This window comes from Pseudophryne corroboree, chromosome 3 (assembly GCF_028390025.1).
Source record: "Pseudophryne corroboree isolate aPseCor3 chromosome 3, aPseCor3.hap2, whole genome shotgun sequence".
Lineage (NCBI taxonomy): Eukaryota > Metazoa > Chordata > Amphibia > Anura > Myobatrachidae > Pseudophryne > Pseudophryne corroboree.
Window position 1 is genome coordinate 719,467,513 of NC_086446.1, and position 26,322 is coordinate 719,493,834.

General features: G+C 47.8%; 1 protein-coding gene and 2 pseudogenes across 4 annotated transcripts in view; 2 read left to right on the forward strand and 1 right to left on the reverse strand.

The window, feature by feature from the left end:
• Positions 1-26,322, reverse strand: part of LRRC27 (leucine rich repeat containing 27) — a 152,226-nt gene that overhangs the window by 125,387 nt on the left and 517 nt on the right. For all 4 annotated transcript variants that reach the window (XM_063962177.1, XM_063962176.1, XM_063962174.1 and 1 more), the window contains exons 2-3: positions 22,698-22,899; positions 5,232-5,362 (exon numbers count right to left, since the gene is read on the reverse strand). In XM_063962177.1, the coding sequence (XP_063818247.1) occupies positions 5,232-5,362; positions 22,698-22,877 (311 nt within the window). In that variant the 5' untranslated portion in view covers positions 22,878-22,899. The remainder of the gene's footprint in view (positions 1-5,231; positions 5,363-22,697; positions 22,900-26,322) is intronic.
• LOC134895982 (5S ribosomal RNA) lies at positions 1,219-1,337 on the forward strand (annotated as a pseudogene).
• Positions 15,699-15,818, forward strand: LOC134896064 (5S ribosomal RNA; annotated as a pseudogene).

A 26,322-nucleotide genomic window follows, 5' to 3' on the forward strand; every position in this document is an offset into this window, starting at 1 on the left:
TTTCATTCATTTTTATTTTTATTTATTTATTTCATATTCATGTCATTATATTTTTTTATTTCAACATAATTTTATCACAACATCTAAACTGGTTTCCAATACAAGCTGTACGATTTCTTCTGTTTGTTCTCCAAACCTAAACCAGACCAGTATAAGATTAAGCTGATGACACTTCTGGTATATAGTCTTAGTCTGCCGTAATTCACTTCCCTATTTCAGGTGATTTAACTCAGACAATTACAAACAGGTGCACTTCACACCTCCTGACAGGCTGCGCTCATAAATACAGGCAGCGGGGAACTCCGAGAGCAGGTGATTATGTGAACAAGCTCTCGGAGCGAAACGTGCGTCACTTCCGGTCCCGGGGCCCGAACTTCCGGTCGTACGGACCGCGGCCGCCGGCGCCTCACTCCTCAATTCCTGCCCCGTCCACTGGTCTGAGGGTCTCCTGAAGAGGTTGGGTAAGACAGCCATCGGCTCCTGGCCGAAAATGGGCTCTCCTTGCCCAACCGCGGCTCCCCCTTGCTGTCCCACAGGGTTCACCATGCACTTCCCCACTCATTAGGGGAAAGCAGTTAAATCTACATTATGTGATATATACATCTATTTACATCTTCATGATTATCATGCTCAACATTTCTTCTGGTGCATAACTACTGGGTAAGGGTGGAGAAGGAGGAACCCTCTCACAAGGGACATTTGTAATTTGCAATTACCATATATGCTCTAATCAATACTACTGGGTAAGGGTTGAGAAGGAGGAACCCTCTCACAAGAGACATCTGTAATTTGCAATTACCACATATGCTCTAATTAATAGGGATATTTACTATACTGTAGATACATTTTCTATTGTCCTGATCATTGCGGAGATTACAAAGCCCACCCGTTTCTTGGGCTGTTTTGGAGCACAATTGTAATAGAGTCTCTACTATTCTACCATTGTGGGCACTATTAAGCCCTCCTGCTGCTTAGGCTGATTGGGAGCACAATTGTGAAGAGCTTACTTTTTGGTAATATCAATCTCAAGACCGCACAGTCAGCATTATTGTTTGAAGTTAGAATACCACTGACCAGATCTCCCAGCAAGAATCTATAAGTCTACTGTACTATTATCATTATTCATTTCTGACCATATATAATCTAATATCCATTTATTTTGTGATTGATCCTGGGTCCCAATACAATCGGAAAACGGTGCGCCTAGGAGACAAATTTACCTACGGTCAGACCGCACTGAGTATGCCCAAACTCGTCTGATCTTGGAAGCCAAGCACTGCAGGGCCTGGTCAGTACCTGGATGGGGAACCACCAGGGAATACTAGGTACCGTAGGTATTTTACTCTCCAACAGTTTAAGCAACTTGGGACTCATTATATCAATCTGATTTCAGGTCAATAGCATTTGTCAGATCATATCAGACTCGAGGTAGTGACCTCATTCATATAAATTCCTGATTAGAGAGGATATGTATGAATTTTCTCTATGGATGAGGGTTTATTTATTTTAACTCACCTATATTATAATTTTGCCCATAATAGGTACATTGGTACTGGCAAACACTTATGCTCTTTAATAATTGATGCCAGCTCTCGCTTTTTCTTAAAGTATATATCAATAAAAGTTAATTTTTAATAATTTCATCATTTCAATTTTTCAAGTGTGCCCAGGAAAAGGCCTATAGTTGCTTTTTTTGGTTCTTTGTTTTCTCTAAAGGTCCATACCTGTTGTTTCATAGTTGTTATAACTATCTTCCTGGAGCACCACCAACTATTTGCTGAATTTATTATTTAAGTAGGCCTTTATGTTGGTTTAATATATAATACTACTAAATTCACTGAACTGAAATCGTTATATCCTGTGCAGATTTATTTCCTTTTGCTACGTCCACTGCTATCGCATGAGGGTCCCTTGATCTGGCGCAATATCTCGGAAGCTTCTTTTTGAGGCGTGACACCATCATGTCTATTTTGAGGCAGCCCCCACTGACTTGTAATCTCCGCAAAGACTTTCCGATGAAGTCCCCACTCTCCGGGATGTAGATCATGTCTGCTGAGGAAGTCTGCTTCCCAGTTGTCCACTCCCGGAATGAAGACTGTCAGAGCGCTTACATGATTTTCAGCCCAGCGAAATTGCCACTCTGCTCTTTGTTCCGCCTTGGCGGTTTACATGAGCCACTGCGGTGATGTTGTCTGACTGAATCAGGACCGGTAGGTCGCGAAGCAAATTCTCCGCTTGACGAAGGCCGTTGTATATGGCCCTTAATTCCAGTACGTCGATGTGTAGACAAGCCTCCTGGCTTGACCACAGACCCTGGAAGTTTCTTCCCTGTGTGACTGCTCCCCATCCTCGGAGGCTCGCGTCCGTGGTTACCAGAACCCAGTCCTGAATGCCGAACTTGCGACCCTCTAGAAGGTGAGCACTCTGCAGCCACCACAGGAGAGATACCCTGGCCCTTGGGGACAGGCTGATCATCTGATGTATATGTAGATGTGACCCGGACCACTTGTCCAGAAGGTCCCACTGAAAAGTCCTCGCATGGAACCTGCCGAATGGAATGGCCTCGTAATACGCCACCATCTTTCCCAGAACTCCAGTGCATTGATGCACCGACACCCTTTTCGGCTTCAACAGGTCCCTGACCAAGCTCTGGAGTAGTTGGGCCTTTTCCATCGGGAGAAAAACCCTTTTCTGTTCTGTATCCAGAATCATGCCTAAGAAAGTTGGAACCAACTGTGACTTTGGTAGATTGAGAATCCAGCCGTGCTGCTGCAACACCCTCAGGGAGAGTGATACGCTGTTCAGCAACAGTTCTCTTGATCTCGCTTTTATTAGGAGATCGTTCAAGTACGGGATAATTGTGACTCCTTGCCTGCGCAGGAGCACCATCATTTCCGCCATTACCTTGGTGAAAACCCTCGGGGCCGTAATGACAATCCTGTACAGCAAATCTCAGGAACGCCTGATAAGGAGGATATATGGGGACATGAAGGTATGCATCCTTTATGTCCAGGGACACCATATAATCGCCCCCTCCAGGCTGGCGATGACCGCTCTGAGCGATTCCATCTTGAACTTGAACCTCTTTAAGTATAGGTTTAAGGATTTCAAATTCAATGGGTCTGACCGAACCGTCCGGTTTCGGGACCACAAACAGGGTTGAGTAATACACCCAAGGTCAATAATATGGTTTCCTTATCCAGCGTATCAATATCAGCAGATAAGGTATCTGTCCACGCTGCTACAGTGCTACAAACCCAATCCGACGCTATCGCCGGTCTGAGTAATGTACCAGTATGTGTGTAAATTGACTTCAAGGTAGTCTCCTACCTGCGATCAGCAGGGTCCTTGAGGGTTGCGGTGTCTTGAGATGGCAGCGCTACCTTTTTGGATAAGCGTGTCAATGCTTTGTCCACCCTTGGGGAGGATTCCCACCGTAACCTATCCTTAGCTGGGAAAGGATACGCAGTAAGAATCCTCTTGGGAATCTGCAGTTTCTTGTCTGGAGTTTCCCAAGCCTTTTCAAACAACTCATTTAGCTCATGTGAAGGGGGAAAAGTAACCTCAGGTTTCTTTTCCTTATACATGCGCACCCTCGTGTCCAGGACCGAGGGGTCATCTGTGATATGCAACACATCTTTTATTGCAATGATCATATAATGAATACTTTTAGCCAATTTTGGCTGCAACTTCGCATCATTGTAGTCGACACTGGAGTCAGAATCCGTGTCGGTATCAGTGTCTGCTACTTGGGATAGTGGGCGCTTTTGAGACCCAGAAGGTCCCTGCGACATAGTGAAAGGCAGGGCTCGACTCCCTGTACATTCCCTGGACTCTGCTTTGTCCAACCTTTTGTGTAATAAATTCACATTTGCATTTAAAACATTCCACATATCCAACCAGTCAGGTGTCGGCGTTGCCGACAGAGACACCACACTCATTCGCTCCACCTCCTCCCTAGAAGAGCCTTCCGCTTCAGACATGCCGACACACACGTACTGACACCCCACACACTCAGGGAAATCTGTAATCTGGAGACAGTTCCCCAACAAGACCCTTTGGAGAGACAGACAGAGAGTATGCCAGCACACACCCAGCACCAATGATCCTGGAAAACCCCCCCAGATAAATATAGCGCTTTTATTATATATATATTCACTGCGCCAAATTATGTGCCCCCCCTTCTTTAAAACCCTCTGTCACCGTGTTCAGCAGGGGAGAGTCCGGGGAGCCAGCTTCTCAGCAGTGTGCTGTGGAGAAAATGGCGCTGGTGAGTGCTGAGTGATCAAGCTCCGCCCCCTCAGCGGCGGGCTTCGGTCCCGCTCGATTTTTTTAAAAACTGGCGGGGGTTTCCTATATACAGCCCACAGAGCCTATATATATACTGTTGCCAGTCCTAGAGGTTTAAAATTGCTGCCCAGGGCGCCCCCCCTGCGCCCTGCACCCATAAGTGCCTGCCATGTGTGTTGTGTGTGGGAGCAATGGCGCGGCGTTACCGCTGCGCTTTACCTCAGAGAAGATCTGAAGTCTTCTGCCACCTCAGAAGTCTTCTATCTTCTCATACTCACCCGGCTTCTATCTTCCGGCTCTGTGAGGAGGACGGCGGCGAGGCTCCGGGACGAACTGCGAGGGGAGACCCGCGTTTCCGACTCCCTCTGGAGCTAATGGTGTCCAGTAGCCAAAGAAGCAGAGCCTAGCATTTAAGTAGGTCTGCTTCTCTCTCCTCAGTCCCACGATGCAGGGAGCCTGTTGCCAGCAGTGCTCCCTGAAAATAAAAAACCTAACAAAATTCTTTCTTTCAGAGAAACTCAGGAGAGCTCCCCGTAATGCACCCTATCTCCTCTGGGCACAGGATCTAACTGAGGTCTGGAGGAGGGGCATAGAGGGAAGAGCCAGTGCACACCCATATCTAAAGTTCTTTTTAGTGCCCATGTCTCCCGCGGAGCCCGTCTATCCCCATGGTCCTTACGGAGTCCCCAGCATCCTCTAGGACGTAAGAGAAATAATATTATTAGTTTCTGCTGTGCCATCGAAGGAGGGAAACCATCTGGTTCTCTCCCATCGACCATAAACCATCAATGACTAGGAATCATCGGTGGTCGATAGCCATCCCTAATTTGCAGTGCCCTATGGCTGTTTGATAAGTGGGATCTCTGCGTGGTCTGGGGATGACATATAAGTAAGTGTACACTGTTGAAACCTATATTTACTTTCTTATTTAAAAGCTGTACCTGTGCTTGCCAATTGTCACTGGAAGACTTGTGATTTCATTGTACCGGAGATCCAACCAAACAAGGTATGGCAGATGTAGGAAGAGACCGTCAGGAAGAGAGCACAGCGCATTCCCTTCAAGGTGTAGATTCTATAAGCAAACATAGAGAAGACTTTTATACTCATGTATTTTAGCAGTGAAATACTGAATCATATTAGTACAGTGAATGTAGGTACAGATAGAACAAACACAAGCTTACAGCACTCACTGACATTCCCGGGAGCTCTGAGGGACTCCATAGAGAGTAGACCAGCCTCCTGGATCTGCCCTGGTCTGCCCGGGTGCTATATAATGTGATTTGTGGCTGATCTCATCACTGTGGCCCTGCCCCTTGCTGCAGCTTGCCGAGAATCCAAACATAGAAGAATGGGGGCAGGGCCACGAGGACTTGATTCGTGTTGCAGCACCCACTGTCACTCGCCCCTGGGCCTCCTCCTCCAACATTGATGGTGCCGTCAGTGTTTTACATAGATGGCAGGAAACTACCAACAGTGATCCATCAATGGTTTGCACAGTGCAGACAGCGACTCTCACCTAGTGGGCAGCAGAACCCAGTGGGTGGTGAGACTATGTGAACACATTAGGGGTGGGGATAAGCTCCGTACCCCATGTGCGGGGGGAGGAAAAAACAACTGCTTTCTCTGCCATCGATGGTGGAGAACCATCTGCTCTCCGTTATCAATGGTAAAATCATCGACCATCAGTGGCTAACCATCGATGGATGATGGCCATCCCTAGGTAAATACTGTCGTGACTGAGGTTTTTGTGAACCCGGTGTAGTGAAGTCTGTGCGGGCGACTGGAGGATTATGTGAATACTACCACTGACCTGGTTTCTGAAATGCTGTGGACTCTGGGTTTCCTCCGGTGACTGGGAAGAGGAACCGCAGCAGAGATGGCCGAATCTAGGTTCTCCTCATGCAGGATTAGGTCGGCAGACAGGAGGCATGCTGAAGGTCTCCTGAAAGACAGAACTGGAAAGGCACTGATGAATCAGTGAAGAATACCAGGTATAATTGTGCTAAAGGGCACGGGGTGCTTGGAGACACTGAGGTGCTTGCGGACACTGAGGTGCTTGCGGACACTGAGGTGCTTGCGGACACTGAGGTGCTTGGAGACACTGAGGTGCTTGGAGACACTGAGGTGCTTGGAGACACTGAGGTGCTTGGAGACACTGAGGTGCTTGGAGACACTGAGGTGCTTGGAGGCACTGAGGTACGTGGAGGCACTGAGGTACGTGGAGGCACTGAGGTGCGTGGAGGCACTGGGGTGCGTAGAGACACTGGGGTGCGTAGGGGTGCTGAGGCACGGAGGTGCTGGAAGCACGGAGATGCTGTGGCACGGAGGTACTGAGGCACGGAGGTGCTGTGGCACGGAGGTACTGAGGCACGGAGGTGCTGTGGCACGGAGGTGCTGTGGCACGGAGGTGCTGAGGCACGGAGGTGCTGTGGCACGGAGGTACTGAGGCACGGAGGTGCTGTGGCACGGAGGTACTGAGGCACGGAGGTGCTGAGGCACGGAGGTGCTGTGGCACGGAGGTACTGAGGCACGGAGGTGCTGTGGCACGGAGGTACTGAGGCACGGAGGTGCTGTGGCACGGAGGTGCTGTGGCACGGAGGTGCTGAGGCACGGAGGTACTGAGGCACGAAGATGCTGGAAGCACGGAGGTGCTGAGGCACGGAGATGCTGAGGCACGGAGATGCTGAGTCACGGAGATGCTGAGGTGCTGGAAGCACGGAGGTACTGAGGCACGGAGGTACTGAGGCACGGAGGTACTGAGGCACGGGGGTGCTGGAAGCACGGAGGTGCTGGGAGCACGGAGGTGCTGAGGCACGGAGATGCTGAGGCACGGAGATGCTGGGAGCACGGAGATGCTGGGAGCACGGAGGTGCTGGGAGCACGGAGGTGCTGAGGCACGGAGATGCTGAGGCACGAGGTACTGAGCCCTGGAGATCCCAACTACAACAGCAGTAAAACTGAAACACGACAGCTGTGGTTTTCAGGGGAGAACACGGAATTCAGTACTGTGCCTTTAAGACGAAACATTGCAGCTGTACCTTTACATTGAGACTCAGGGAAATGGTGAAATCAAATGGCAACACACAAGTAAACCAAACGGTAACAAGGGAGCAGAGTTTCCACAGGAACTTAGGTACAAAGGTTACCTTTAGGGAGCTCAGCTTAAGACCCACACAAGGCTGTATGTGACACAAGGAACTGGCCCAGATTGCAACTCAGCCTCCTGATTTATACTTCCTGGTCCTTGAAGATTGGTGGGCAGGATTAGGTGATGTCACTGACATGTGACTACTCTAGCCAAGGCTGTGATGTAGAATGAGGCCTAGCAGGCCAAGAGAACACTGAAGCCTGGACTTCTGCAAAACACAGGATGCTTGCTTTTAGATTACTGAATTCAGCCTCACACAGGAGATCACCACAGGTGGAGCTGATTACCTCTCAGGCAGAGAACTCAGGAATACTCATAGTGCTGACAAGCTGTTTAACTCCGTGAGTGAAAAGACACAGGATCCAGGACAGATGGCAGGGGTAAGTCACCAAATATAAACCTACAGTCAGGATTGTGACAGTATCCCCCTCTTCAAGGGTGGACTCCGGACACCCATCTTGAATCTTAGAGGAACTTGATGAATAACTTGTACACAAAGCTTCTAAAAAGTGGAAACCAGAGGGACCAGAACAAAACTTAAGCTGGATTCTTTAGAAGTCTTCCTGATCTTCATCTTCAGAACAGGTAGACCATCCATCATAGACAAGACTGGAATTTCCTTCATCCGAAAGGACTGAGGAATAAACTGTAGAAGGTTCCAAAGGTTTAGGACTAAATTCTTTAACTACAGCGTTACTAAAAGTCTGTAAGTCATGGAACACAGGATCATTACTCTCAAAGAGCATGTTGGCCCACTCCAAAGCTCTTCCTCTGAATGCCAGGAACAGATATCGAGTAACGTTGGAAGGAGTTATTGCACCTAAAGGATCAGACTCCATCCGAGAGAGAAATTGTTCAACCAGAGCGGCATATTGCAATAAATCTCCATCAAAGTAAATAGGTGGAAAACCATCAGACGAAAGCTTAGAGGATGAAACTGAAGAAAGCTTTGGCTGGACGAGTAGGACTGGATTGGATCCGAGGATACTTGGATTGGCTGGAGCCAAAGGAGACGGACCAGGCTGGTCCTGGAGTATTGCTGGACCGGCTGGAACCGGGACGGACTGACCAGGCGGAGCCTGGAGTATTGCTGGACCGGCTGGAACCGGGACGGACTGACCAGGCGGAGCCTGGAGTATTGCTGGACCGGCTGGAACCGGGACGGACTGACCAGGCTGGGCCTGGAGTATTGCTGGACCGGCTGGAACCGGGACGGACTGACCAGGCAGAACCTGGAGTATTGCTGGACCGGCTGGAACCGGGACGGACTGACCAGGCGGAGCCTGGAGTATTGCTGGACCGGCTGGAACCGGGACGGACTGACCAGGCTGGGCCTGGAGTATTGCTGGACCGGCTGGAACCGGGACGGACTGACCAGGCAGGGCCTGGAATATTGCTGGACCGGCTGGAACCGGGATGGGCTGAGCCCTTTCTTCACAGGGCTGGGCTGAGGCAAGAGCCCCCACTTCACGGGGCTGGGCTGAGGCAAGAGCCCCCTCTTCACGGGGCTGGGCTGAGGCAAGAGCCCCCTCTTCACGGGGCTGGGCAGCACTCTGTAGAATCTCTGGCTGGGCAGCACTCTGTAGAATCTCTGGCTGGGCAGCACTCTGTAGAATCTCTGGCTGGGCAGCACTCTGTAGAATCTCTGGCTGGGCAGCACTCTGTAGAATCTCTGGCTGGGCAGCACTCTGTAGAATCTCTGGCTGGGCAGCACTCTGTAGACTCACTGGCTGGGCAGCACTCTGTAGACTCACTGGCTGGGCAGCACTCTGTAGACTCACAGGCTGGGCAGCACTCTGTAGACTCACAGGCTGGGCAGCACTCTGTAGACTCACAGGCTGGGCAGCACTCTGAAGACTCACTGGCTGGGCAGCACTCTGAAGACTCACTGGGGCTGGACGCTCTGAAGACGCCCCTCCTGGGGCTGGACGCTCTGAAGACGCCCCTCCTGGGGCTGGATGCTCTGAAGACGCCCCTCCTGGGGCTGGATGCTCTGAAGACGCCCCTCCTGGGGCTGGACGCTCTGAAAACGCCCCTCCTGGGGCTGGACGCACGGACTCCTCTGTGACTGTAAATGGCTTGAACATTCTTCTCTGGACACCCAACTTGGGATAAGGTCTTTTAACCACCGGACCCCAGTCATAAATTTGAGTCTCTCTCAGAAGAGTAGCCTTCTTGATACCCCCGTCAGCAGCAGAAGGATCGGATACTGTGGATGACTTGTAGACATGAGCACTATGATACTGAGATTTGTCACTATTACCTGGCTTGCGAAGAATGCAGTCTTTAACAAAATGACCAGAATTTCCACAGTAAAGACAGAGATGTAGCTCCTTACGCCGCTGACGTTCAGCTTCAGAGAGCTTGGGCCGTGGATAGCTCTGATGAAAAACTTTCCCTTGCGCAGAGGAAGAGACTCTATTAACTGGATGGGACAAAACAGGATCAACAACGTTGGTAGTATTCCTGAGGAGATCAGGCATCACAGAGAGAATACTAGGCAAAAGTTCTTGTAACTGTAGTAACATCTGGTAGAAAATCTGCAGTTGGTCAGGAGTCTTAGAGCAGAAGGTCATAGAATCTCTGGAGGACGAATTCCGCTGCAGACACTGTGCCAATCGATGCTGAGTCGACTCCAGACCTTCCAAGCGTCCTGCAATATTGCTTAGGAGGTCATGCGTCAGACTAACACTTTCGGCCGGGTCCATGTGGCCAGTTCCTACTGTCGTGACTGAGGTTTTTGTGAACCCGGTGTAGTGAAGTCTGTGCGGGCGACTGGAGGATTATGTGAATACTACCACTGACCTGGTTTCTGAAATGCTGTGGACTCTGGGTTTCCTCCGGTGACTGGGAAGAGGAACCGCAGCAGAGATGGCCGAATCTAGGTTCTCCTCATGCAGGATTAGGTCGGCAGACAGGAGGCATGCTGAAGGTCTCCTGAAAGACAGAACTGGAAAGGCACTGATGAATCAGTGAAGAATACCAGGTATAATTGTGCTAAAGGGCACGGGGTGCTTGGAGACACTGAGGTGCTTGCGGACACTGAGGTGCTTGCGGACACTGAGGTGCTTGCGGACACTGAGGTGCTTGCGGACACTGAGGTGCTTGGAGACACTGAGGTGCTTGGAGACACTGAGGTGCTTGGAGACACTGAGGTGCTTGGAGACACTGAGGTGCTTGGAGACACTGAGGTGCTTGGAGGCACTGAGGTACGTGGAGGCACTGAGGTACGTGGAGGCACTGAGGTGCGTGGAGGCACTGGGGTGCGTAGAGACACTGGGGTGCGTAGGGGTGCTGAGGCACGGAGGTGCTGGAAGCACGGAGATGCTGTGGCACGGAGGTACTGAGGCACGGAGGTGCTGTGGCACGGAGGTGCTGTGGCACGGAGGTGCTGAGGCACGGAGGTACTGAGGCACGAAGATGCTGGAAGCACGGAGGTGCTGAGGCACGGAGATGCTGAGGCACGGAGATGCTGAGTCACGGAGATGCTGAGGTGCTGGAAGCACGGAGGTACTGAGGCACGGAGGTACTGAGGCACGGAGGTACTGAGGCACGGGGGTGCTGGAAGCACGGAGGTGCTGGGAGCACGGAGGTGCTGAGGCACGGAGATGCTGAGGCACGGAGATGCTGGGAGCACGGAGATGCTGGGAGCACGGAGGTGCTGGGAGCACGGAGGTGCTGAGGCACGGAGATGCTGAGGCACGAGGTACTGAGCCCTGGAGATCCCAACTACAACAGCAGTAAAACTGAAACACGACAGCTGTGGTTTTCAGGGGAGAACACGGAATTCAGTACTGTGCCTTTAAGACGAAACATTGCAGCTGTACCTTTACATTGAGACTCAGGGAAATGGTGAAATCAAATGGCAACACACAAGTAAACCAAACGGTAACAAGGGAGCAGAGTTTCCACAGGAACTTAGGTACAAAGGTTACCTTTAGGGAGCTCAGCTTAAGACCCACACAAGGCTGTATGTGACACAAGGAACTGGCCCAGATTGCAACTCAGCCTCCTGATTTATACTTCCTGGTCCTTGAAGATTGGTGGGCAGGATTAGGTGATGTCACTGACATGTGACTACTCTAGCCAAGGCTGTGATGTAGAATGAGGCCTAGCAGGCCAAGAGAACACTGAAGCCTGGACTTCTGCAAAACACAGGATGCTTGCTTTTAGATTACTGAATTCAGCCTCACACAGGAGATCACCACAGGTGGAGCTGATTACCTCTCAGGCAGAGAACTCAGGAATACTCATAGTGCTGACAAGCTGTTTAACTCCGTGAGTGAAAAGACACAGGATCCAGGACAGATGGCAGGGGTAAGTCACCAAATATAAACCTACAGTCAGGATTGTGACAAATACCAGTCATGTGAATGACTGTAAGAGCCATGTAACACAAATCTTTTTTTTTTTATAGTATTGTGGGACATTATGCCGATGTTTGCGCAGTTGTCCGATGCTTTTTTGTATGGCACGTGCATTCTGGTGATTACAGAAGGGGGATGCAGTGCTATTTTGGATACAGGGATCTGGTATTTCAGTGGGCATTTGTGGGTGGTAACAGAGGCTATGTAGATGGAGATGTGTCGCAGCCAGTGACTGCATCTAAAGACGCAGTTGCAATGGCCCCAATGCCAATGTTAAGAAGAAAATTCTAAGCAACCATGGGGCTGTTCTAGTGTTCGATGATGCGACTAATGGTGCGACTTTTCACGCAAAGCGGCAGATTAGAGACTCAGCCAGTGGGCGCCTGTGTATAAATTCCACCGGTTGTGGCATTAGCACAAATTTGCCTCTGCACCAGAGGTGGATTTAGACCTCATGGGGCCCTAAGCAAGATACAGATTTGGGGCCCCCCTCCCTCAAACAATCCACAGCACTATATTTTCCTTCTTGATTTATTACTCTTACATTATTTGTTGTTTTTATACCTCTATTACAGTATATTACTTTCCCCCTTCACTGAGTGTACCATGTCCACTCACTGACTGCATTTTATAAAACCCATTATTACCCTCTTCTGTCAGTGTGACTGTATTGATTATATATCAGAGCCCTACTAATTTTAGCAGGCAGGTCCCCATCATCAATACACAGTAGTACTTCAAATAGAGTATAATGGCATATTGATATATCATTGGTTAGCGGAGGTCTTGGTTCACAGTAAATGCCCTTCATACAGCCATATCAGCGGGCCCTCCTGGGACCCACAGGGCCATAAGCAGCCACCTTGGTTGCCTTGTGGTAAATCCTCCTCTGCACTGCGTAAAAAAGACGCAGTCGTAACTTCATTTGCATCCACATCTGAAAGAGGCCCTGTATGTGTAAATGACACTGTTTATCACATGCAGCATAGTGGTGATGCGGACAGGATCCCAGCAGTCAGTACATCTATGGATCCCGGCGGTTGGGATTTTGACAGTCAGGATGTCGCTGACAGAATTCTGACGGGGTCAGGATAGTGACTGCTGGGATTTCGATACTAACCCACATAGTAGGGTTAAATAACAAAACTAATGCTCATATATAAAATCTATTTTCCAGGAACGTTGAGAAGGGCTTCAAACGATCCAATTCCATTGTTTGATTACCATGTTCTACAACATACTTTATATGCAGGATGGTTTAAAAAATGGCCCCCAAATATGTACTACTATAGCAAAGCAATTACTTTTATAGTCAAGTAACGATCCAAATGTGGCAAACCCATAACTTCAATACAAACGGACAGTGCGCTGGATGATAGTCTTTTGTTTTATATTTTCAGTAATGATTAGGTGAGCATTAAGTAAAGCCTTAGCCAGCTCTCGGATTTAACACATCACATCTGATTTCTCTGAGAAAGGAATTATCTTACATACACAGTAAATCTGGCTTATAACAGCTCTAACGTAATAAGTAGGATTAAACTGAATTACTGCGGAATCATTTGGTGAAGATTCAGTGTTCGATCAGCATTCAGTGCATTACTATTCAAAAATAAATTGCCACAAAAATGACAAGTATGGTATTAAATTATTTATATAAATGCTCTCTGTTACTTTCAAGACATGTCATTTAGTAATATGCACAGAAGCCATAAGGGGTATATTCAATTGCAGTTGAAAGCTGCCGTCTGTCGGAAAGACGTCAGTTTTCGACTTTTTTAGGTCGGAAGGGGTGCAGATCTATTCAATACACCCCAGAATTTTCCGACAAGTCGGGAATTCCGACTTGTCGGAAAGCACTTGGATCGGTGGAATATAGTGATGAGCGGATTCGGTTTTACTCGGTTTTACTCGGTTCTCAAAACCGAATCTTATTGGCTCACCGAGTAAAACCGAGTAAAACCGAATCCGCTCATCACTAGAAATAGCCGCCGATCCGCGTGCTTCTGTCGGAAACGGTGCCAAATCTGACAGGTTATGTCCCCCTTTCCGACCATCTCAATCCGACTTTAAAAAAAAGTCGGATTGAGGGGAAGGAGCTGAGAGGAGGAGACGGGGAGAGCCGCGGGGAGACAGGGGAGAGCAGCGGCTGCAGCAGCGTAGCAGGAGGATGTGGTACTGCCGCTGCTCACGGCAGCGTCCACCCAACTCCAGCAAGTGAGGTCCCGCTTGCTGGAGCCGGGCTGACGCTACCGTGAGGTTTGGCAGCGGTGCCACATCCTCTTGCTACGCTGCTTGATCACAGAAGTGATCAAGCCCCACTAGCGGGCAAAACCGGTCTTCCGCTGCCGTTCACCGTCCCGTTGCTGCTCACCGCTACACCTCTGTTGAGGACTCACAGGACGATTTCCCCCTGACAGCTTCGGTCCTCTGGTAACCCTGGCCACAGCGGCAGCTATATCCATCTGCCGCAGCTGTCGCCATAACTGCACTTATCTTGCTGCTGTTCAGCTCTGATCTCTTTGTAAAACTGGTCACAGGTGTAGCTATATCTTTCTGTTGCCGCCACACTTATATATAGGATCTACCACGTATTCTCTTCTGGTGGTCTCGGTCCTCCCCAGTACACTGAGCACAGTTTTAAATATATCTGACCATCGTGTCATAATAATATATATTGACTGTCAATAGTGCTTGATGCTTAGGGATTGGATACTCGGTTTGGACATAGTAAATCATTCGGAGTTTGTCTTCCTCTGCTATACGTAGTATTTACCTTTGTGAGGGATTCCTCATTACATTTGTGATACACGACAATCTGATCAGGGCTACATGTAATGGCATATTTAAGCACAGTTTGAATGTAATTATTTTCTCTGTTTTTGATGTTATGCATATTGGTGGTCATTCAGAGTTGTTCGCTCACTAGCAGATTTTAGCAGCATTGCACACGCTAGGCCGCCGCCCTCTGGGAGTGTATCTTAGCTTAGCAGAATAGCGAACGAAAGATTAGCAAAAATGCTACTAAATAATTCCCTGCAGTTTCTAAGTAGCTCCAGACCTACTCCTAGACTGCGATCACCTCAGTCCGTTTAGTTCCTGGTTTGACGTCACAAACACGCCCTGCGTTCGGCCAGCCACTCCCCCGTTTCCCCAGCCACTCCTGCGTTTTTACCTGGCACGCCTGCGTTTTTTAGCACACTCCCTGAAAACGGCCAGTTTCCGCCCAGAAACACCCACTTCCTGTCAATCACACTACAATCACTCGAGCGAAGAAAAAACGTTGCTCGAGCTTCTGTAAATCTACAAAGTTTTGTGTGAAAGTACTTAGCGCATGTACCATGCGCATGTGCATTTTTGCAGTTTTTTCAGTTGATCGCTGCAATGCGAAAATCATCAGCGAGCGAACAACTCGGAATGACCACCATTGGCTCATGAGTATACCAGAATGCAATTTGACTACATGATTTATATACATGCCTATGCTTATACCAGGATGAACCTATAAATGTCAGGAAGAAACGCTATATATTTTGTTGGTGATATTATATCTTTATTGCCCTCGTGTTAATTTTGTATTACCCATGTTGTAAAACAATTTTCTGTTAACAATTTTCTGTATATTTGGTACAGTAGAGAACAATATTGTTCCAAAGGATCATTATTCCAATAGAGGGATTGATTCAACACATATTGTTAATCTTCCTTTTCGTGGACTGATCCGGAGGAATAAACTAGTGGACCGTATACGGAATATTATCACTACCTCCGCCTAACATTGGCAGCAGGTCCACCTTTTGTTCCTTCCTACTTTTTGTCTATTCAAACAATTTCTGTGTTTTCAAGTGATCTCTCATCAGTGATCCAAGGAGTGTGTTGTGACATTAATAACAATATACTATCATACCACACTGAAGACGCCCAAAAACATTTCGAACTTGGAAGCTAAACAGTGATGGGCTTGGTTAATACTTGGATGGGAGACCACCTGGGAATACCAAGTGTAGTAGAATTAGAGATGAGCGGGTTCGGTTCCTCGGAATCCGAACCCGCCCGAACTTCAGGTTTCTTTACACGGGGCCGAGCGACTCGGATCTTCCCGCCTTGCTCGGTTAACCCGAGCGCGCCCGAACGTCATCATCCCGCTGTCGGATTCTCGCGAGGCTCGTATTCTATCGCGAGACTCGGATTCTATATAAGGAGCCGCGCATCGCCGCCATTTTCACACGTGCATTGAGATTGATAGGGAGAGGACGTGGCTGGCGTCCTCTCCGTTTAGACTAGAGTACTAGAGAGAGACACAAATTTTGGGGAGCATATTATTAGGAGGAGTACTACTTGCTGCTGATAGTGTGACCAGTGACCACCAGTTTAATTAATCCGTTCTCTGCCTGAAAAAAAACGATACACAGTGTGACACAGTCACATACCATATCTGTGCTCAGCCCAGTGTGCTGCATCATATGTAATACTGTATATCATTATCTGACTGTGCTGAGTGCTCACTGCTCACACAGCTTAAATTGTGGGGGAGACTGGGGAGCAGTTATAGCAGGAGTACATATTTTAAAGTACAGTGCACACTTTTGCTGCCAGAGTGCCACTGCCAGTGTGACTGACCAGTGACCACTGACCACCAGTATTGTGATTGTCTGCTGACCACCAGTATATTGTGATTGTCTGCCTGAAAAAGTTAAACACTCGTCGTGTGGTGTTTTTATAAGCGCATTCTGCAGACAGTGTCCAGCAGGTCCGTCATTACATAATATATACCTGTCCGGCTGCAGTACTAGTGTGATATATATATATTTTAATTTTATCTCATTATCATCCAGTCTATATTAGCAGCAGACACAGTATGGTAGTCCACGGCTGTAGCTACCTCTGTGTCGGCAGTCGCTCGTCCATCCATAATTGTATACCACCTACCCGTGGTTTTTTTTTTTTTCTATCTTCTTGATACTAGTAGCTTACTTTAGGAGTCTGCAGTGCTGAGTCTGACAGACAGTGTCCAGCAGGTCCGTCATTACATAATATATACCTGTCCGGCTGCAGTACTAGTGTGATATATATATATATATATTTTAATTTTATCTCATTATCATCCAGTCTATATTAGCAGCAGACACAGTACGGTAGTCCACGGCTGTAGCTACCTCTGTGTCGGCAGTCGCTCGTCCATCCATAATTGTATACCACCTACCCGTGGTTTTTTTTTTTTTCTATCTTCTTGATACTAGTAGCTTACTTTAGGAGTCTGCAGTGCTGACAGACAGTGTCCAGCAGGTCCGTCATTACATAATATATACCTGTCCGGCTGCAGTACTAGTGTGATATATATATATATTTTAATTTTATCTCATTATCATCCAGTCTATATTAGCAGCAGACACAGTACGGTAGTCCACGGCTGTAGCTACCTCTGTGTCGGCAGTCGCTCGTCATCCATAAGTATACTAGTATCCATCCATCTCCATTGTTTACCTGAGGTGCCTTTTAGTTGTGCCTATTAAAATATGGAGAACAAAAATGTTGAGGTTCCAAAAATAGGGAAAGATCAAGATCGACTTCCACCTCGTGCTGAAGCTGCTGCCACTAGTCATGGCCGAGACGATGAAATGCCAGCAACGTCGTCTGCCAAGGCCGATGCCCAATGTCATAGTACAGAGCATGTAAAATCCAAAACACCAAATATCAGTAAAAAAAGGACTCAAAAATCTAAAATAAAATTGTCGTCGGAGAAGCGTAAACTTGCCAATATGCCATTTACCACACGGAGTGGCAAGGAACGGCTGAGGCCCTGGCCTATGTTCATGGCTAGTGGTTCAGCTTCACATGAGGATGGAAGCACTCAGCCTCTCGCTAGAAAAATGAAAAGACTCAAGCTGGCAAAAGCACAGCAAAGAACTGTGCGTTCTTCGAAATCCCAAATCCACAAGGAGAGTCCAATTGTGTCGGTTGCGATGCCTGACCTTCCCAACACTGGACGTGAAGAGCATGCGCCTTCCACCATTTGCACGCCCCCTGCAAGTGCTGGAAGGAGCACCCGCAGTCCAGTTCCTGATAGTCAGATTGAAGATGTCAGTGTTGAAGTACACCAGGATGGGGAGGATATGGGTGTTGCTGGCGCTGGGGAGGAAATTGACAAGGAGGATTCTGATGGTGAGGTGGTTTGTTTAAGTCAGGCACCCGGGGAGACACCTGTTGTCCGTGGGAGGAATATGGCCATTGACATGCCTGGTCAAAATACCAAAAAAATCAGCTCTTCGGTGTGGAAGTATTTCAACATTTGTCAAGCCGTGTGTTGCCTTTGTCAAGCTGTAATAAGTAGGGGTAAGGACGTTAACCACCTCGGAACATCCTCCCTTATACGTCACCTGCAGCGCATTCATAATAAGTCAGTGACAAGTTCAAAAACTTTGGGCGACAGCGGAAGCAGTCCACTGACCAGTAAATCCCTTCCTCTTGTAACCAAGCTCACGCAAACCACCCCACCAACTCCCTCAGTGTCAATTTCCTCCTTCCCCAGGAATGCCAATAGTCCTGCAGGCCATGTCACTGGCAATTCTGACGAGTCCTCTCCTGCCTGGGATTCCTCCGATGCATCCTTGCGTGTAACGCCTACTGCTGCTGGCGCTGCTGTTGTTGCTGCTGGGAGTCAATGGTCATCCCAGAGGGGAAGTCGTAAGCCCACTTTTACTACTTCCACCAAGCAATTGACTGTCCAACAGTCCTTTGCGAGGAAGATGAAATATCACAGCAGTCATCCTGTTGCAAAGCGGATAACTGAGGCCTTGACAACTATGTTGGTGTTAGACGTGCGTCCGGTATCCGCCGTTAGTTCACAGGGAACTAGACAATTTCTTGAGGTAGTGTGCCCCCGTTACCAAATACCATCTAGGTTCCACTTCTCTAGGCAGGCGATACCGAGAATGTACACGGACGTCAGAAAAAGACTCACCAGTGTCCTAAAAAATGCAGTTGTACCCAATGTCCACTTAACCACGGACATGTGGACAAGTGGAGCAGGGCAGGGTCAGGACTATATGACTGTGACAGCCCACTGGGTAGATGTATGGACTCCCGCCGCAAGAACAGCAGCGGCGGCACCAGTAGCAGCATCTCGCAAACGCCAACTCTTTCCTAGGCAGGCTACGCTTTGTATCACCGGTTTCCAGAATACGCACACAGCTGAAAACCTCTTACGGCAACTGAGGAAGATCATCGCGGAATGGCTTACCCCAATTGGACTCTCCTGTGGATTTGTGGCATCGGACAACGCCAGCAATATTGTGTGTGCATTAAATATGGGCAAATTCCAGCACGTCCCATGTTTTGTAACATACCTTGAATTTGGTGGTGCAGAATTATTTAAAAAACGAGAGTGGCGTGCAAGAGATGCTGTCGGTGGCCAGAAGAATTGCGGGACACTTTCGGCGTACAGGCACCACGTACAGAAGACTGGAGCACCACCAAAAACGCCTGAACCTGCCCTGCCATCATCTGAAGCAAGAAGTGGTAACGAGGTGGAATTCAACCCTATATATGCTTCAGAGGTTGGAGGAGCAGCAAAAGGCCATTCAAGCCTATACAATTGAGCACGATATAGGAGGTGGAATGCACCTGTCTCAAGCGCAGTGGAGAATGATTTCAACGTTGTGCAAGGTTCTGCTGCCCTTTGAACTTGCCACACGTGAAGTCAGTTCAGACACTGCCAGCCTGAGTCAGGTCATTCCCCTCATCAGGCTTTTGCAGAAGAAGCTGGAGACATTGAAGGAGGAGCTAACACAGAGCGATTCTGCTAGGCATGTGGGACTTGTGGATGGAGCCCTTAATTCGCTTAACAAGGATTCACGGGTGGTCAATCTGTTGAAATCAGAGCACTACATTTTGGCCACCGTGCTCGATCCCAGATTTAAAACCTACCTTGGATCTCTCTTTCCGGCACACACAAGTCTGCTGGGGTTCAAAGACCTGCTGGTGAGAAAATTGTCAAGTCAAGCGGAACGCGACCTGTCAACATCTCCTCCTTCACATTCTCCCGCAACTGGGGGTGCGAGGAAAAGGCTCAGAATTCCGAGCCCACCCGCTGGCGGTGATGCAGGGCAGTCTGGAGCGACTGCTGATGCCGACATCTGGTCCGGACTGAAGGACCTGCCAACGATTACGGCCATGTCGTCTACTGGCACTGCATATGATTCTCTCCCCATTGAAAGAATGGTGGAGGATTATATGAGTGACCGCATCCAAGTAGGCACGTCAGACAGTCCGTACTTATACTGGCAGGAAAAAGAGGCAATTTGGAGGCCCTTGCACAAACTGGCTTTATTCTACCTAAGTTGCCCTCCCACAAGTGTGTACTCCGAAAGAGTGTTTAGTGCCGCCGCTCACCTTGTCAGCAATCGGCGTACGAGGTTACTTCCAGAAAATGTGGAGAAGATGATGTTCATTAAAATGAATTATAATCAATTCCTCAGTGGAGACATTGACCAGCAGCAATTGCCTCCACAAAGTACACAGGGAGCTGAGATGGTGGATTCCAGTGGGGACGAATTGATAATCTGTGAGGAGGGGGATGTACACGGTGATATATCGGAGGATGATGATGATGAGGTGGACATCTTGCCTCTGTAGAGCCAGTTTGTGCAAGGAGAGATTAATTGCTTCTTTTTTGGTGGGGGTCCAAACCAACCCGTCATTTCAGTCACAGTCGTGTGGCAGACCCTGTCACTGAAATGATGGGTTGGTTAAAGTGTGCATGTCCTGTTTATACAACATAAGGGTGGGCGGGAGGGCCCAAGGACAATTCCATCTTGCACCTCTTTTTTCTTTCATTTTTCTTTGCGTCATGTGCTGTTTGGGGAGTGTTTTTTGGAAGGGCCATCCTGCGTGACACTGCAGTGCCACTCCTAGATGGGCCAGGTGTTTGTGTCGGCCACTAGGGTCGCTTATCTTACTCACACAGCTACCTCATTGCGCCTCTTTTTTTCTTTGCGCCATGTGCTGTTTGGGGAGTGATTTTTGGAAGGGCCATCCTGCGTGACACTGCAGTGCCACTCCTAGATGGGCCAGGTGTTTGTGTCGGCCACTAGGGTCGCTTAGCTTACTCACACAGCTACCTCATTGCGCCTCTTTTTTTCTTTGCGTCATGTGCTGTTTGGGGAGTGTTTTTTGGAAGGGCCATCCTGCGTGACACTGCAGTGCCACTCCTAGATGGGCCAGGTGTTTGTGTCGGCCACTAGGGTCGCTTAGCTTAGTCATCCAGCGACCTCGGTGCAAATTTTAGGACTAAAAATAATATTGTGAGGTGTGAGGTGTTCAGAATAGACTGAAAATGAGTGGAAATTATGGTTTTTGAGGTTAATAATACTTTGGGATCAAAATGACCCCCAAATTCTATGATTTAAGCTGTTTTTTAGTGTTTTTTGAAAAAAACACCCGAATCCAAAACACACCCGAATCCGACAAAAAAAATTCGGTGAGGTTTTGCCAAAACGCGGTCGAACCCAAAACACGGCCGCGGAACCGAACCCAAAACCAAAACACAAAACCCGAAAAATTTCAAGTGCACATCTCTAAGTAGAATAGATATCTGGTTGTCACTCCATGCCTAACACTGACAGCAGAATCACTGTTCATTTCTTCTTTCAATCTAAGCATTATACACAATTTGTATAATATCTATAATATCGAATGTTGAATTAAGACACTCAATTTTTTGTTAGACAACAGAGGTGACCTTTTCGAGAGTCCCCTCTATTGACCAGGTGGTCTCTATTATTATTATTAAGAGTTTGCAGGTGGAGCAGCGTGGTCTATAATTCAATAAATGAACCTATCTTAAGTGATCACACATGACCACATAATTTCGGACATACGTTTTCTTAATTACATATGTTGTTTGTCCCCAACGATTGGATACATTGTTTATTTTAGAGGACAATTAATAAAATGTATGTTTTAAATCTCTATAATATTTGGATTTTCATATAATATTAATAAGAGTACACCCACAAAGGAGTCTTTCTTCTTCTCTATTTTTGTTTAACGTCTAGGTTGTAGCAACAGAACAATGTAAAATGTGTTTCCATACAAGTCTCATACTTTGGGGGCAATTCAATTGTTTTTCCTCGCAGTAGCCACTCGATGGTGCTCAACAGAGCAATTCAATTGTTGCTCCATTCGGGCACAATGAGCTGTGGGGAGACACATTTCAACTCACAGCCCCTGGAGGTGGAGAGCTGAAATGTGCCAAAGTGACCTGTTTGGGCACTCAAACTGCACTTTTCTTGTCGCACTCAGCACAGGTCAGCTTTAGCCATTTTACACGGCTAAACCCCGGCTGTATGTGGGCAATCAGCAAGTAAAAACAAACAAAAAAACAATTGAATTGCGCCCTGCAATCTCCCATTACTTTAGACGGGAGATTGGCGGGCAAAACAATTGAATCGCCCCCTTTGTGTCACATGTAACCTTTGCTCCTCATCCACACTGGTCAGAGCTTAAACACACTGCTCTGCTGTTACCAACTGTATGTGTTCATCATGCCAGATCAGGTAAGTTAGCACGGCATGTGGTTCAGTACTGAAATTGATTTTAAGTACTGTCACTGTTAAAGCGGAATCTAAAGGTGTAACACTGTAATCAGTACTCTTACTGCCTCTTCCAATCAACACAACAGCACTTTAAAGTCTAATAGCTGATTTTACAGAAGATGTTAATTAAGTCTGATAATTGTTTGTTCCTTAATTATAATTACATAGAGATACAAAATGTGTGAGCTTGTTATATCATTATATTTTTGGTGTTTACAGAGATGTAGGGCATTAGTAGAATGTTAAACAGAGCTGCAGTGTACAGCCTTTTTATACTGGCAGGGTGAATTAACCTACCTTTATATCGGGGGTATCTCTGTAAAGGTCTTCACTCAGATAATGTAGTTTTTTCTTACTTAGGTCCAAAGTATCAGAGTTAGAGGAGGATCTATTTCCATTTAGTAGTTCCATTGAGTTACCGGTATAATTTACAATGACATTGTGAGTAATATTGTCTTTAGAAGATATCGTATCCATTGCCTATCAATGTCTGTAGAAGCTGGAACAGAACAGAAAATCATTGATGTGTGATGCCATTAAGATGCACAATTCAATATAGGTCACAGTAGGAATGAAGACAGACAAAAAGCTGTGGAGGTGTAAGAGACTGTTAATTGTATTGAAATCTAAGGGGTCTATTTACTAAGCCTTGGCTGGAGATAAAGTGGACGGAGATAAGTTACCAGCCAATCAGCTCCTGTCATGTTACAGGCTGGGTTTAAAAAATGGGAGTTAGGAGCTGATTGGCTGGTACTTTATCTCTATCCAAGGCTTAGTAAATAGACCCCAAAGACTCCTAAAATTTTGATTGCGTAGGTGTAATCTATTAACCCAAAATATGACACAAAAATACTCACATAAGCAGATGCTATAAGGAGTGAAAAGGTTAATCAAAACAAAAGCGGCATGTCTGTCTAAAAATGATTGGACGGCCCCAAAATTATCTCTCACGCACACTAACATTTATATAGTTCTGTCAAGATTAAGATTTGGCTCCAAAGCTGACACTTTGTGGAAGTTTTCCGTTATTCCCTGACTTATTTTAAAATACGGTCACAACGTAAATTAATTAGAGTTACCGTAACCCAAGCAGTTAGAGTACATGCCTTAAATGGAGAATGTACAACCAACCAAGCAAACAATGGCCCTCATTCCGAGTTGATCGGTCGCAAGGCGAATTTAGCAGAGTTACACACGCTAAGCCGCCGCCTACTGGGAGTGAATCTTAGCTTCTTAAAATTGCGACCGATGTATTCGCAATATTGCGATTACTAACTACTTAGCAGTTTCAGAGTAGCTTCAGACTTACTCTGCCTGTGCGATCATTTCAGTGCTTGTCGTTCCTGGTTGACGTCACAAACACACCCAGCGTTCGCCCAGGCACTCCCACCGTTTCCCCGGCCACTCCTGCGTTTTTTCCGGAAACGGTAGCGTTTTCAGCCACACGCCCCTGAAACGCCGTGTTTCCGCCCAGTAACACCCATTTCCTGTCAATCACATTACGATCGCCGGAGCGATGAAAAAGCCGTGAGTAAAATTACTTTCTTCATAGTAAAGTTACTTGGCGCAGTCGCAGTGCGAACATTGCGCATGCGTACTAAGCGGATTTTCACTGCGATGCGATGAAAAATACCGAGCGAACAACTCGGAATGAGGGCCAATGTATGTTCTAAGTTAAGAACACAAGGACAGAATGTTATTAGGGAGTTCAATATGACAAAGAAAGTCAAAATGTTTAATATAGGCTATGCTATTGCAACACATTTTCACAAAAATCAACAGTGGTAAATACAGAATTCAAAAACTCATGGGCAGTCAAGCAGGGGAATGAGAATAAATATGAAAGATGGGAAGATCTTCAAGAGCAGATTCACCACCAAGAAATGAGTACAGTGTTGTTCCAGTACAATTGGATTTGCTGCTGCTTGAAGCAATTATTGTTACGTGTGTAGTTAGCTTAGAGAAGTAATGTCAATGGTATGTCTATAAAGGGTGCAGTGTGTGCAGTGCACATGACCGTTTTCATTGTGTTTTGCGCATACGTACTAGTGAAGTCACCGGGAAAATGTCCACTGCAGAGCGCCAGAGTCTATTAGTGCTCAGTATATATATATATATATATATATATATATATATATATATATATATATATATATATATATATATAGAGTGCAGTCCCTTACACAAGAAAATATAATAATAGAATATACAACTTAATTAGCTCCTATAGGGGCCTATTTATCAAGGTGAACGGGGCTGTAACACATGCAGAAACAGTAGTTCCCTATGTTTCTCAAATATTACAATTATTGACTCATTCACCATTTCTATACAGCACAGTCAATGCGCTAAGTGTGACATCAGATAGCTTTAGCCCGATGGGCCCCACACCTTCATGTAGGAAGGAGACTGGATTAAGGAGGGATCCACTGGCGTGACTACCGTTGGTGCAGGGGTTGCAGCTGCTATCGGGCCCGAACTGACTTCATGGCCCGCTGCTCCCCCTGCACCCAGTCACAGTCCCCCATACAAATGTACCTGCTGAGAGAAGGGCCCTGTCACACCTCCAGGGGTCACAAAAGCCCAGCAAACCCTCCCCTTCCTTAGTTGCCACGGAGCAAGGAGGAGAAAGCGGGTGATGACGGAGATCTGTGCTGCCCTCCACCCCTGCAGCCACTCCATGTGGGGGAGGGGGGAGCAGAGCTCGGCCACAGTCTCTCTGATGACTCCTCTGTGCCACCGGCCTCACACTTTACCAGCCAGGCGGCGCCATGGGGCTGTGCAAGGTGAGCTCCGTATTCTCCCTGGTTCTCCCTGTTGTTGGCCTCCACGAACCCGGCAGAGAAAGCAGCTCCGATGCCGGGGGCCTGTACCTTGGTTTCCTTCTCTGACACTCTGCAGCTCACCCCGAGGTGGATTGGAGCACAGATCGGTGAGTGCCTGCGGAGCCCTGTAACCCCTCACCCTTAGTGTGTGACCCCCTGTACCAACCTACCGCCCTCCTGTCTGATGTATGACCCCCTGTACCCGCCGCCATAACCCCAGTGTGTGACCCCCTGTACCCACCTACTGCCCTCTGTAGTGTTCACTCTAGGCTGTTTTAGCAGGGTGCCGTGCCCTGCCCGTTTTTTAGCAGGCAAAACCCGCCCTGCCCCTTTTGCGGCGCCCTGCTAGAACAGCCGCCCGCTTCCTGCCCTCCCGGCGTGTATAGATGCCGTGCGCATGCGCGCGGCATCCATTCATGCATTGGGAGAGAGATGGGGGAAGCCCAGCACCGACGGAGGTGCCGGCCACAGACGCTCTCTACAGTAGCGTCTGTGGGCCGCACCGCCCCCTAAAATGACGGCGTGGCCACGCCCCCTATGCCCTCGGAGTCCGGCGCCATGCCCCTTTTCACTCCTAGAGTGAACACTACCTCTGACATGTGACTCCCTCCCCTCCTTGAGTGTGTGACCCCTGTACCTCCCTACCCCCATGTGTATGACACACTATACACCCCTACCCCTCCCCATGTATGACATACTGTACACCCCCTTCACCTATGTGTGTGACACCCTCTTCCCCCCCCATATATATCATACTGCGCACCACCTATCCTTGTGTGTGTTTGTGACACCTTGTATCCCCATTCTACCGATGGGTGTATGGCACCCTGTGCCCCACTCTACCCATGTGTGTATGTCACCCTGTAGAAGGGGGGTCCTTTCAAAAATCTGCTATGGGGCCCACAAAGTCAGTGTAAACCTTCCGTCCTACTATTAGCAGTGAAAGTGGTAGGTCATGAGAAAGGCAGCTATGATAAAATGCTTTAGTAGCTTTAGTTCGGCTGATACAAATCACTTAAAACAAACCGTACACAGTTATTTCTGAGTCCCATCAATTATTAAGCTAAAGCATATTATAATAACATATATAACGGCAT